Consider the following 13101-nt stretch of genomic DNA (forward strand, 5'->3'; position numbering starts at 1 on the left):
AGCCCCGAACCCAATCACGCGGTCAGAATTCCCAAGGAGTATAAGGACTTGCACGAGGTGTTCAGTAAGGAGAGGGCCTCTCATCTGGATTTAAGCTGGATTTCTCATCAAGCTGGATTTACGGAGCGCTTACAACCTCGTGCGTATCAGGGAGGGGGATGAATGGAAGACGGCATTCCACACGACCCGGGGACACTACGAGTACCTGGTGTGGAATAAAAATTCTACTGCACTCACTACCAAAATCTGACTCCAGCTCCACACCGACCCGACAGCTCAGTCTGAGCGAGACTCATAGTTAGTAAGGCCTCAAAACTAAATTAGCCAATCAAGCAGACTAGATGAATGCAGATAAGAGATTTTATTTTGTAATCAGCGCTGACACAAGAATTGAGATGCTCACGCATGAACGTCCCAACAACCTCTCCCCGGGGAACTCCAGCTACAGCCTTTATATACATTTCCCTTATCTTTCCAATGCAACACGTCACTGGTTCTTTGCCGAGATAATCCCACCCATTTTTCTTTTTTGGACCTTTTAGATTCTTTTTACACCATTATCTTTGAATTTACAACTTTTCGAATACCATTATAATTAAACTTCCCTAAATCATTATATCAAAAAAATTGGGCGTTTCCACCCCCACCAGTGGGATTGTCTTCGGCCTCACTCTCGCCAACACCTCATTCTTCTTCAGGAGACAGCATTGGTAAGTTCTCAGTCCTTCAGGGGCCAACACCCTTTCTTTTACTTTCTACATTACACTCTACACTTCACAGCTTTTCTGATTTATCCGCTGTCTTCTACATATGTACTCTAGATATTTCGCCTGGTACCACCATTGCCATCCAGCACGCACTGCGTTTACTTCATGATGAGATCACTGCCGCTCAAGGTACCAGTGGAGCGAAAATTGACCATAATAATCTAAGGTGCGTCTCTGCCATTGATTGGTCCAAGTTTGGAAAGCCTGGTACTGCAGAGAAAGCCTGCCAGACTGACATCATTGATACAACTATTTGTTCTCCAAAGCCCTTGCAGCCTGTGTGCAAGGCCCGTGACAGAGCAACATGCCGTGTTAAACCTTATATTGTTCTCAAGCTCAAACAACCTAACGAATAAACCTTACCTGAGAACTCACTCCTGCTGTCCCCTGATTATTTCACACTACATCAAACACACACCTCATACATATATCCTCATTTACAAAATTATCTCCCACACTGGTCATGCCCTATGGTCTCACGAACGCCCCCGCCATGTTCCAGTCTCTAGTTAATGAGATTTTCAGAGACATGTTAAACAAATTTGTCATTGCATATATTGATGATATTTTGATTTACTCCTCCTCCCTCGAAGACCACATCAACCATGTACGCCTCGTTCTGTCCCGCCTTCTACAGCATCACCTCTATGCTAAGTTGGAAAAATGCGAGTTTCACCATACTACCATCACCTTCCTAGGTTATGTGCTCTCACTGGGGAAGGTGGAGATGGATCAAGCCAAGGTCCGAGCTGTCTCCGAATGGCCCGAACCCATCACAGTTAAGGATTTACAATGCTTCCTGGGGTTTGCTAATTTCTACAGGCGCTTTATCAGGAAGTATAGCATGATCGCCGGTCCGCTATCCTCCCTTCTTAAAGGAAAGCCTAAGAGACTGTTATGGACAGACCGAGCACGTGCCGCTTTTAAAGAACTCAAAACCAGTTTCACCACAGCCCCGATCCTACGCCATCCTGATCCAGACACCCCTTTTGTCGTGGAAGTCGACGCCTCCAGCTCGGGGATTGGGGCCATCCTATCGCAACGCCAGCCAGATTCCAGGAAACTCCACCCTTGTGCGTACTTCTCCAGGAAACTAACCCCAGCAGAGGCAAATTATGATGTGGGCAACCGTGAACTCCTCTCGATTAAAACCGCCCTGGAAGAGTGGCGCCACTGGCTGGAGGGGGCACAACACCCCTTTCTGGTTCTCACAGATCACCGTAACCTCGAATATTTACGTGGTGCCAAGCGTCTCAACCCCCGTCAGGCCCGCTGGGCCCTCTTCTTCACCCACTTTAACTTCTCTGTCACCTACCATCCAGGCTCCAAGAACGGGCAAAGCTGACGCGCTCTCCTGCCAAGTAGAGCTCCCGCCGAGTAAAGACTCGCAATCTCAGTCTGATCCCATTCTGCCACCCTCTGTTATCCTGGCCCCTGTACAATGGAACCTAATGGAGGAAATCAGGAGAGCTCATGTGGACGAAGCTCTGCCCTCAGCCTGCCCTGCAACCAAGCTTTATGTGCCTGTCACTCTTCGTCCTAGAGTTTTACAGTGGGTGCACAAGGCGCCCAGCAGTGGCCATCTGGGTATTCGCCGCACCACAGAACTCACCCAGCGCCGTTTCTGGTGGCCCTCTCTCAGTTCCGACGTTGGGGATTATGTGAGATCTTGCTCCACCTGTGCCCAGTCATGCACTAGCCGCCAGCTTCCCGAGGGTCTGCTTGAACCACTGCCCATCCCACGCCGTCCCTGGTCGCACATCGCGGTGGACTTCCTGACGGATCTCCCAGCCTCGGACGGGTTCACTGCGATCCTAGTCGTCATTTTCCAAAGCCTGCAAACTAATACCACTCAAAGGACTACCCACAGCCATGGAAACAGCAACCATGCTCTTTCACCAGGTTTTCCGTCACTACGGACTCCCTGAGGACATTGTGTTGGACAGAGGCTCTCAGTTCACCTCACATGTTTGGCGGGCCTTCTGCTCTCAACTGGGCATTAACGTGAGCTTGAGTTCTGGGTACCACCCTCAGTCTAATGGCCAAGTAGAACGACTTAATCAGGAAATCGGGAGGTTTCTCCACTCCTACTGTAGTCGCCAACAACACCGCTGGAGCGAGTTTCTTCCCTGGGCCGAATACACCCAGAACTCCCTCACCCACTCATCCACGGGTCTCACACCGTTCCAATGTGTCTTAGGATATCAACCGCCATTGTTTCCCTGGTCTGGGGAGCTCTCCTCGGTCCCCGCTGTAGATGACTGGTCCAGACGCAGCCAAGAGGTATGGAAAAGAGCTCATGTCCGGTTACAAAGGGCTATTAGACGGCAGAAAGATATGGCGGATCGCCGCCACCATCCGCACCCCACCTACAGGGTAGGGCAGCAGGTCTGGTTATCTACCCGTAACTTGAAGCTCCAGCTCCCTTGTCGCAAGCTGAGCCCACGTTTCATTGGCCCATTCACCATCATCCGCCAGGTCAACTCAGTCTCCTACCGTTTACAGCTGCCACCCGCATACCGTATTTCTCCCACCTTCCACGTCTCTATTCTTAAGCCTGCCTATGATCCCCCATCTAACATCCCCAGTCAGGATGAGCCTCCGCCCCCGCTGGACATTGATGGGGCCCCGGCCTATCGAGTACGTACCCTCCTGAACTCTCGCCGCATCCGCAACCGCCTACAGTACCTGGTCGATTGGGAGGGCTATGGTCCTGAGGAACGCTCCTGGGTGGACTCTGCTGACATCCTCGACCCCTCCTTAATGGAGGAATTCCACTCAGCTCACCCAGATCGTCCCGCCCCCCGCCCTCGGGGGAGACCACGCTGTAGAACACCGGGAGGTGTTCGTAGAGGGGGGGGGGGCTATGTAACATCCCAACATGAACGCGAACCCTCTCCGGAATACTAATTGCTCACGTGACTCACTGACTGGTTTCCCACGGACATAAATACCCCAAGCACGCATTGTTTTACGCGAAGTATCGTCCTCACGTGACCTACTGAGCGTTTCTGTGTTTGAGAGTTATTTTGTTTTTGTTTTCTCGTCCCAGTGGTTTTCCGGTTTTTGACTCACGTTTGTTTTTTGACTTCGATTTTGCCTGTGTGATTATAATTAATAAAGATCCGCTTATGGATTCGACTCCTGCGGCCTCCGGCTTCTCATTACACATCATCACAGAGGATGTGAAGAGAGAGTTCAGTTGTACTGTTCAGTCAGTTCAGACTTAGCCCCTCAGAGGACTCAGAGGTACTCTGTGTGCAGTTTTTCAGCACATATTCAACCTGAGCCTGAGCATAATGACTGAACCTGCCCTCAGTAAAACAACATATTTGGTTCCTGTGCCAAAACATAAACATCCAAGGAAGCACTAGTGGCTCTGGTCATTACAGCCCAGTGGCTCTGACCTCACATAACATGAAAGTCACTGGAAAGGCTGGTCATTAAGAACCTAAGAACAACAGCTGTACCATTTCAGGATCCCCTGCAGTTCGCTCATCAACCCCATACTGGAGTAAAGGATGCTATCATCTTCCTGCTGCACAGAGTTTACACCCACCTTGAGGAGGCAGGCAACACCAGAAGTCATGTTATTTGACTTTTACACCATATGACCTGCACCGCTCCACAATAAACTACTGGACATGTGCATGGATGCTTCTTTGGTGACAGGGATCAACTACCTCACAGGTTGACCAAAGTATGTGAGGCTGAAGAACACCATCTCAGATGTCAAAGTGAGCAGCACGAGTGGTCCTAAGGGAACAGTCCTGTCTCTCTTTCTGTTCACACTCTACACATCAGACTTCATACACTGCTCACAATCCTGCCATCTACAGATGTTTTCCGATGTCTCTGCTGTAGTAGGCTGCATTAGGAGAGGTCAGGAGGCTGAGTACAGGAGTATGGTGGACAGCTTTGTGAAGTGGTCCAGATGAAATCACCTGCAACTCAACATCACAAGACAAAAGAGCTGGTGGTGGATTTTAGGAAGAAGGACTTCACCAAACACAATCAGGACACCGAGGTGGACATTGTGCACAACTCTCGATGTCCACATAGGTAACAAGCTGGAATGGGCCAAAAACACTGGTGCACTGTACAAGAAAGGTCAGAGTTGCCTGTACTTTCTCAGGAGACTCAGGTCTTTTAATGTCTGCAGAACCATGCTCCAAATGTTATACCATTCGGTGACCAGCAGAATGGTGAGAAAACCTCTCAAGATCCTTAATGACATGTCACACCCTGCATGCGACACTGGAGTTCAACTAGAGCATATTCATCAAACTCCTCCCCTTTCAGTAGGGAGTTGAGCTGACACAATTAATACTGACTATATGACTGTATTATTATGTGCATCAGAATCTACAATATATACAATATGTACATTAATATCATACCAAGTGCAATATCACATAATATCATACCATGTGAAATATCATGAACAATAACAAATGTGCAATATTATCTTAATTCTCAAGCACATTTTTTTGTATAGTTTATATATTTAGCATATTTTACTTATATTTCATTTATATTTATTTCTCTTGTGTACTCTGAAGCAGTCTCTGATCTGATCTGATCTGATCTGATCTGATCTGATCTGCTCTTATCTAATCTAATCTTATCTTATCTTATCTTATCTTATCTTATCTTATCTTATCTTATCTTATCTTATCTTATCTTCTCTTGTCTTAATACACAAACCTTATGGAGTGTATTATGAGGAGCATTATATATGTACTTTACATTAACTTGTTCATGACACCAAACAGGTCAGCCAAGGTAAACAAGAGCAGTTCTCAACAGACACATTGTGGGAGCTGTGAAGAAAAACTCAGGAACAACAGTCAAAAGCATACTAATAACCTCCAGGGGGGAAGGGAGAAGATATCACAATGAACCATTCAAAACACCAGTTGGCAGTTGGCAGGCAATATTGTTGAACTAGCTAACCAATGGGGAGGATACACTTGCAAAGCCATGGTCACCAAGAGCTAAAACGCCAGTTTAAATTCCTTTCACTCCTCTCCAAAAGTGTTAAAAATCAATTTACAAATCACAGACACCAAATGAAAGTCTACATTCTTAGTTTGTTGGAACCAACTTAATTTGTTTAGTTTATTAATTTAAAAATTCATTTCAGATAACTTAAATTACAATGCAATTATATAAAAGCAAAAATATATAATTTTGTTTTTATTATATAGTAACGTGGTTGTTGTAAAGGAATGATTAATATGAAATGCCACATACATAATATGTCTACTTGGGAAAGACCTTAACATGGTTCAAAATTTTCAGAAACTGTTCTCTTATTTCTTTGGTTCTTATTCCATAAATAATTGGATTAAAACAGCTTGGAAAAAGCAAGTACATTGTGCTCATGAAGACACGGCTGGAAGGAGAGAACTTGTTTCTTATTCTATATGACATAAAGGCAATCAAAGCAAAAACCAGACTAACTGTCATGACAATAATATGAGTAATGCAGGTGTTAAAAGCCTTTAAACAGGATTTATCAGATCTTAGAACAGAAGAAAGTATTACTATATATGATATTGTAATTAAAATAAAATCAGCAGTTATTGTAAGAAAAATAGCCATAAGCCCTAATGCATTATTAATGGAAATATCCCCACATGCGAGCTGAACTAATGCCATGTGTTCACAAAAACAGTGATCTATCTCATTTGTTGTACAGAAAGTCAATTTCCCAGCCCAAGAAACCATTGTGGTAATTAAGAACACATTTCTGATAACTGGAAAAATAATGAATTTCAGAAAATTTGCCATTCCCATGTATTTGTGGTAATAAAGAGGCCTACATATAGCAAAAAAACGATCCAGAGCCATCCATAGCAGTATAGTAGAATGAAATGTACCAAGAAAATGAATGCAAAACATTTGCACCAAACAGCCCTCTAGTGAAATTCCTTTCCAGTTAAATAAGAAGCTTAGCAGCATATTTGGTATACAAAATACAGGCAAAGAGAGGTCCACTACTGCCATAAGACCAATTAGAATGCACATAGGAGAATGAAGAGCCCTCTGTGATATAATTAAATATATGAGTATAAGGTTTAAAGTAGTAGACATTAAAAACATAATAACATAGGGAATGGATAGAATGGTCCCCCATTCTCCCAAATCATGAAAACCAGTAAGTGTAAATGTTGTGAATGAAATATTTTGTACCATAACCAACATCATCTCAAGATTCTAAGAGTTCAGATCAGCCATCTCATATTAAAGATATGAACAGTGTGACGTATATTTTTGTGAATAAATTATTACAAAATTAAATGAATGATCTGTCAACATTTACTATTCAGTGAATTTTGTAGTATATCTTGTAATCATAAATACCTTGCAAGTTGCACAGTTCCTTGCATGATCATAATCATAAAATATTGCATTCCAAATGATATAATTTCACTGCAGTATATTTGTTAAAACTACTATAAAAGCAATAATATTGCTTCCAATAATAAATTCACCAAGAATAATTTCAATTCAAGATTCAGTTGTCTATGGAAACAAAAACACCTTTTACATTGCTCATCTATTAAGTTTTCTAGCTAACAGTTCAATGAATCCGTTTCAGGGGAAAATGTTATATATATATAATGTACTCCAATCTCAAATCTGGTCAAAAGTAACCAAATCTGGCATTACTTCTTTTTAACAAAGCATAGACGTGCCTTGTCATATAATTGGTCAACACGTGTCCCGTTTTGCTTCTGGAAACTCCAGAAACATTTTAGTGTTTGCTACTATATACTATTCTTGCGGTCCCATGTGGGTCTATCCTTTCTTGTGAGGAAACAATGATGGATAAGCCCCACTGATTCACTGCTTACCCTCCCATTCACACACATATGTGTAATGTATTTCACCTCTCAGTGCAGGCTTTCAGAAAATATTACTATAGTTGTGTTTGTAATAACAATAATATGTCGGTAATATTTAGGTTTGATATAAAATTAGTCTTACAATATTCAGAGTGTGTCTACTTTTCAAGTTCCAGATTTACCAATTGTAGCTCACAGTTTGACCCAGAAGAGGGGTTCACACCCAGCTGTAGCAGTTTTCTGTGGAATCGTTACTGTATTAACAGCAGATATGAAGTCCACAAATATTACTCTGGTGTAGCCTGGAGTGTCCAGACGACTGAGGACATAATGTATACTCAGTTCAACTGAATCCCTTACTGAACAGTTTGCTCTATATGCTAACTATGTCATAACATAAAAATGGGGTCAGTGACAGACTTGAATTGAGAAGAAAACTGGCCCTTAAATAAATCCATGATAACTAATGTTAATGCCACAGGACTATAGTAATTTAGGCAGGTTTTATTGTCCTTCTTCAGAACAGGAACAGTAATATGTGTCTTGAAGCAATTTCTTACTTTACATGGAATGAAAGAGGGGCTGATAATCTCAGTGAAAACAAAAGTATGAATCAAGGCTCTTCTCTGTTCTGGCACCTAGGTGGTGGAATTATGTCTCCCTAGATTTCTAAACAGAAGGTTCTGGCTTTATGATGATTAAAGGCCTACCTCCTAATGGAGTACTTAAATTACCATTTTTTATTTTAAAAAAAATCACATATGTGTACTGTTCATAATACATTATCTCCCTTTGATTGATAGTGCTCTTAGTCTTTGACTTGATGATAGAGACTTCTGTAAGCACTCTGGATAAAGCTGCCTGCCAGATGACATAAATGGATGTCTGGTGTTTATAATGCTCATAGTGCTTATAAGTGGTTTTCTGGTTTTCAGCATTTCAGTATTGCTGAGTATGAACCATACACTCATATACAGCCTGAAAAACATTGTATTGTTGCACCCCTCATCCAGACAATGTGAAAGTATTCAAAAGGGCTACAGCTAAAAGGTATTTGACAATAGCTTTAGTTGGGTAGAAAACAAAGGCAAACAAGATGGGTTTTTAATTGTATTCTAAAATGGGTAATGTAAGAGAGGCACAAGCACAGAGGTGAAAAGGGAGAGTGTTCCACAGTTTTGGGGCCAACCACACTAAAATCTGTACCTGCAATGGTGTGGAGTCTAGAGGACAAAGAGTCTAGACAAACAGCAGATGTGGATCAGAAAAGTGGAACATGTATGTAAGCAAGTATAAAACCGGTGGCAACCAAACCCTGCAAGCTTAAAGAGCAGAAAATTTATTTTGCACTGTTTAGCATCTCCAGAAAACTAGTAAGCATTCAATCCCATCTCTTTTTTCTCTGATTACAACTATGCATTTTAGTATGGCATGTGTTTGGGTTGTCACAACCTGTGCCAACACCGCACAACCAAACATTCTGGAGTTTTGATCTCACTTCACTTCCTTTCCCTCCTACTTGCTACTCACCTGTTCCCCATTATCCCCACTCATTGGCAGCTATTTATATAGGCTTTCTTTCCTAGACTCCTCGCTGGATTATCGTATACTTCTAGTGTTCGATTCTCTCACGGTTTTGTCACGGATTTCTCATTTTTTGACCACGCTTTTTCCCTCGACTCAAGCACTCATCTCACCCTTTGGCTTACCATTTTCTGATTTATCGTTTTCTGTGTTTGACCTCGCTTTCACTCAACTCACACTCTTGCCTCGCCCCTTTGGATTTACTCTCGCTGGACTCTCGTTTTTGGGTTTTGGATTTTTGTCCTTTTTTCCCCCGGTTTTTGCTCTGTGCTTTTTTCTGGATTTTTGGGTGTTTTCTTTCTGCTCTGGATAATTTTGTGATTTTATATTTCAGGTATTTTTTCAGGAACTCTATCCTTTCTTCAGTGCCATTTTGTTCTATATTTTTCAGTTTCTGTTTTCACGTCTCTCAGCTCAAATGCCTAGTTACCTGCCCCTCATCTGCTGCCTCCCTCTGCATTTGGGTCCACTCAGCCACATAGCCCCTGACATGGGTAGCAAAGGCATTAACAGTGTATTTATGAATGCATTTTTCATTGCCCCTTCATGTGTCCCATGCACTAATGAATGTTAACTGCAATAGAATGGGTAATTACATTGATGTTTGACACAAAGTTATTCTTTCATTTGTAAAATAAGCATAACTATGCTCATTATTTTTATATTTTACATACTTTCACTGCTTTTTGGATGACCACAAAGGTCTGTGCGCTGCTAAGATCCAGAGACTCTGCCTTCAGAGCTGGAGACAAGGACACCCTAAGAACAGCACAGGCTAAACTGTCTCGAGCCATTAGAGAGAGACAAAGTGCGCACACTCCCAGAGAATTCACGGCCACTTCCAGAGCAGCGACGACACTCGGCACATGTGGCAAGGCATCCAGTCCATCACCAACTACAGGCCAGCTCCACCTGCCTGTGACAGTGATGCGTCCCTTCCAGATGTGCTGAACAGCTTCTACGCTCGGTTTGAGGCACGTAACGACGTGACAGCGAGGAAGACCATCCCTTCTTCAGAGGATGAGGTGCTTTGTCTCACCACGGCTGACGTGAGGAAAACTCTAGGCAGAGTTAACCCACGGAAAGCTGCTGGACCAGACAACATTCCTGGCAGAGTGCCCAGGGAATGTGCAGGACAGCTAGCGGATGCCTTAACAGACATCTTCAACATCTCCCTGAGCAGCGCCATCATCCCAACGTGCCTAAAGTCTACCACCATCATCCCCGTTCTGAAGAAGTCTCCAGTGTCCTGTCTCAATGACTACCATCCCGTTGCACTCACACCCATCATCATGAAGTGCTTCGAGAGGCTTGTCATGAGGCACATCAAGAACCTGCTGCCACCTTCACTTGACCCCATGCAATTTGCGTATCATCCAAATCGCTCCACAGATGATGCCATCAGCACAACCCTCCATCTGGCCCTCACACACCTGGACAATAAAGACACTTACCTACGAATGCTGTTCATTGACTTCAGTTCAGCATTCAACACGATCATTCCTCAGCACCTGATCGAGAAGCTGAGTCTGCTAGGCATCAACGCCTCCCTCTGCAATTGGAGCCTGGATTTCCTGACTGGAAGACCTCAGTCAGTCCGGATCAGGAACAGCATCTCCAGCACCACCACTCTGAGCACTGGAGCTCCTCAGGGCTGTGTGCTCAGTCCACTGCTGTTCACTCTACTGACTCATGACTGTGTAGCAATGCACAGCTCTATTCATATCATCAAGTTCGCCAATGACATGACCGTGGTGGGTCTCATCAGCAAGAACGACGAGTCAGCGTATAGAGAGGAGGTGCAACAACTAGCAGCCTGGTGTAAAGTCAATAACTTGTCTCTGAATGTTGACAAGACTAAAGAGATGGTTGTTGACTTCAGGAGAGCAAAGAGTGACCATTCTCCACTGAACATCGATGGGTCCATCGTGGAGATCGTCAAGACCATCAAATTCCTTGGTGTTCACCTGGCGGAGGACCTCACCTGGTCACTCAACACCAGCTCCATCACCAGGAAAGCCCAGCAGCATCTCTACTTCTTGCAAAGGCTGAGGAAGGCTCATCTTCCACCTCCCATCCTGACCACCTTCTACAGAGGGAACATCGAGAGCATCCTGAGCAGCTGCATCACTGCCTGGTTTGGGAATTGCACTGTCTCGGACCGCAAGACCCTTCAGCATATAGTGAGGACAGCTGAGAAGATCATCGGAGTCTCTCTTCCCTCTATCACGGACATTTACTCCACACGCTGCATCCGCAAAGCTAACAGCATTGTGGATGATCCCACACACCCCTCACACACACTCTTCACCCTTCTGCCATCCGGTAAGAGGTACCGAAGCATTCGGACCCACACAACCAGACTGTTAAACAGTTTCTTCCCTCAGGCAATCAGGCATCTCAAAAGAGAACTGAGCTGAACTGGACACACGCACACACACACACACATGTACAACCCAGATCTGATCTCCAAGGAGAACTGAACTGTGCTGGACACGGACATACACACATACATAACACACAGGCACAAAAAAAGAACTGAACTGTGCTGGACATAGACAGACACACACACACACACACACACACACACTAAATTGTCCTGTTTGCATGCACATGCCACTTTACATTTATATATATTTATATTAATCCTGTTTACATGTGTCACTTTAATATCTGCAATCACTGTATACACTGTTCTTTGCACATTGTTTTGTTCATTGCACAAAGTCGGCCTATATGTTGTTTGTCTGCACTGTCTTGTCTTCCTGTGCACTTCTGTCATATGTCTAGTTCTTAAAGACTACACCTTAAGTATAGTTTAATTTTTTAGTTTAATTTTAATTTTTAAATTATAGTTTATTTTTTTTTATCTCTATGTCATAGCTCTATGTTTGTCTGCGTCACTGTACTTTGTCTGTGTTATGTGTAGCACCTCTGGTCCAGGAGGAACATTGTTTCACTTCACTGTGTACTGCATCAGCTATATATGGTTGAAGTGACAGTAAAGCTTCTTTGACTTTGACTTTGACTTTGCTTTGACAATGTTTCTGTCATTAACCAAATCACACAGTGAAAAGCACTGCAACAGGCAGATTACATTCACTTCTGTGTGTTATGTGACATGACTAGTGGAAGGCAGGGGCATGCCTCTTCATTATGGGGTGTTTTGGTTCCTTAAGGGTTGGAACACAGGGTTGGCTACACTGTGGAATATATGGAGACTTCACAAAATAAACTTTGTTGGTAGCAGTCAGAGATAGAGGGGCCATGCTGTGCAGAAAACTTTGGAAGTGGGGATGTGGTTAAGCCACAGTTTGTGAATTGCAAGCAGAGCCAGAGAAGTAGAAAATAAATTAGTAGAAAGGATTTCAAATCTGCAGGGAGTTAGGTTAATAAATAAAGATGGACAACCTAAGGGCTTCTAAATGATATGGCTTCTAAATTTTCATTTTGGTGTATCATTATTTAAGACTTGCACTTCCCCAAAACAGTATATGCCTACAACACATCTTACCTCATGCGTACCTTTGCATAGCTCCTACATCATCATTAAGAATGCAAATGATACCACAGTGTTAGGTCATGGCATGGATGTTGTTACCATGTGGGCTAGTTTGAGTATTTCTAAAACTGCTGATTTCCTGGAATTTTCACAAACAACAGTATCTAGAGCTTACACAGAATTGATTGAAAAGCTAATGGTTAGTGTTATTTAAAAAAAAAAAAAAAAGTTAAGCCTAAAAATTTGTCCGCATGTGATCTTCTAAAGGTGCAAGCAATTTTTTGTTATAAGATAAAGGATTAATGCAGTTACATCTATATTAACCAAACTATTAAATAGTACAATATTAATATTTGTAACAGAATCAGTAGAATTAATGGTTTTAATGATTTAA

General features: G+C 43.1%; 1 protein-coding gene across 1 annotated transcript; it reads right to left on the bottom strand.

Moving 5' to 3' along the window:
* Nucleotides 1–6032: 6032 nt before the first annotated feature.
* Nucleotides 6033–7004, bottom strand: LOC131368296 (olfactory receptor 52K2-like). The gene has a single exon (XM_058414311.1). The coding sequence runs from the start codon at nt 6978–6980 to the stop codon at nt 6033–6035; it is 948 nt and encodes a 315-aa protein (XP_058270294.1). The 5' UTR covers nt 6981–7004.
* Between the last annotated feature and the right edge of the window lie 6097 nt (nt 7005–13101).

The sequence above is a fragment of the Hemibagrus wyckioides genome, linkage group LG17, assembly GCF_019097595.1.
Source record: "Hemibagrus wyckioides isolate EC202008001 linkage group LG17, SWU_Hwy_1.0, whole genome shotgun sequence".
In the NCBI taxonomy this organism is placed as follows: Eukaryota; Metazoa; Chordata; class Actinopteri; order Siluriformes; family Bagridae; genus Hemibagrus; species Hemibagrus wyckioides.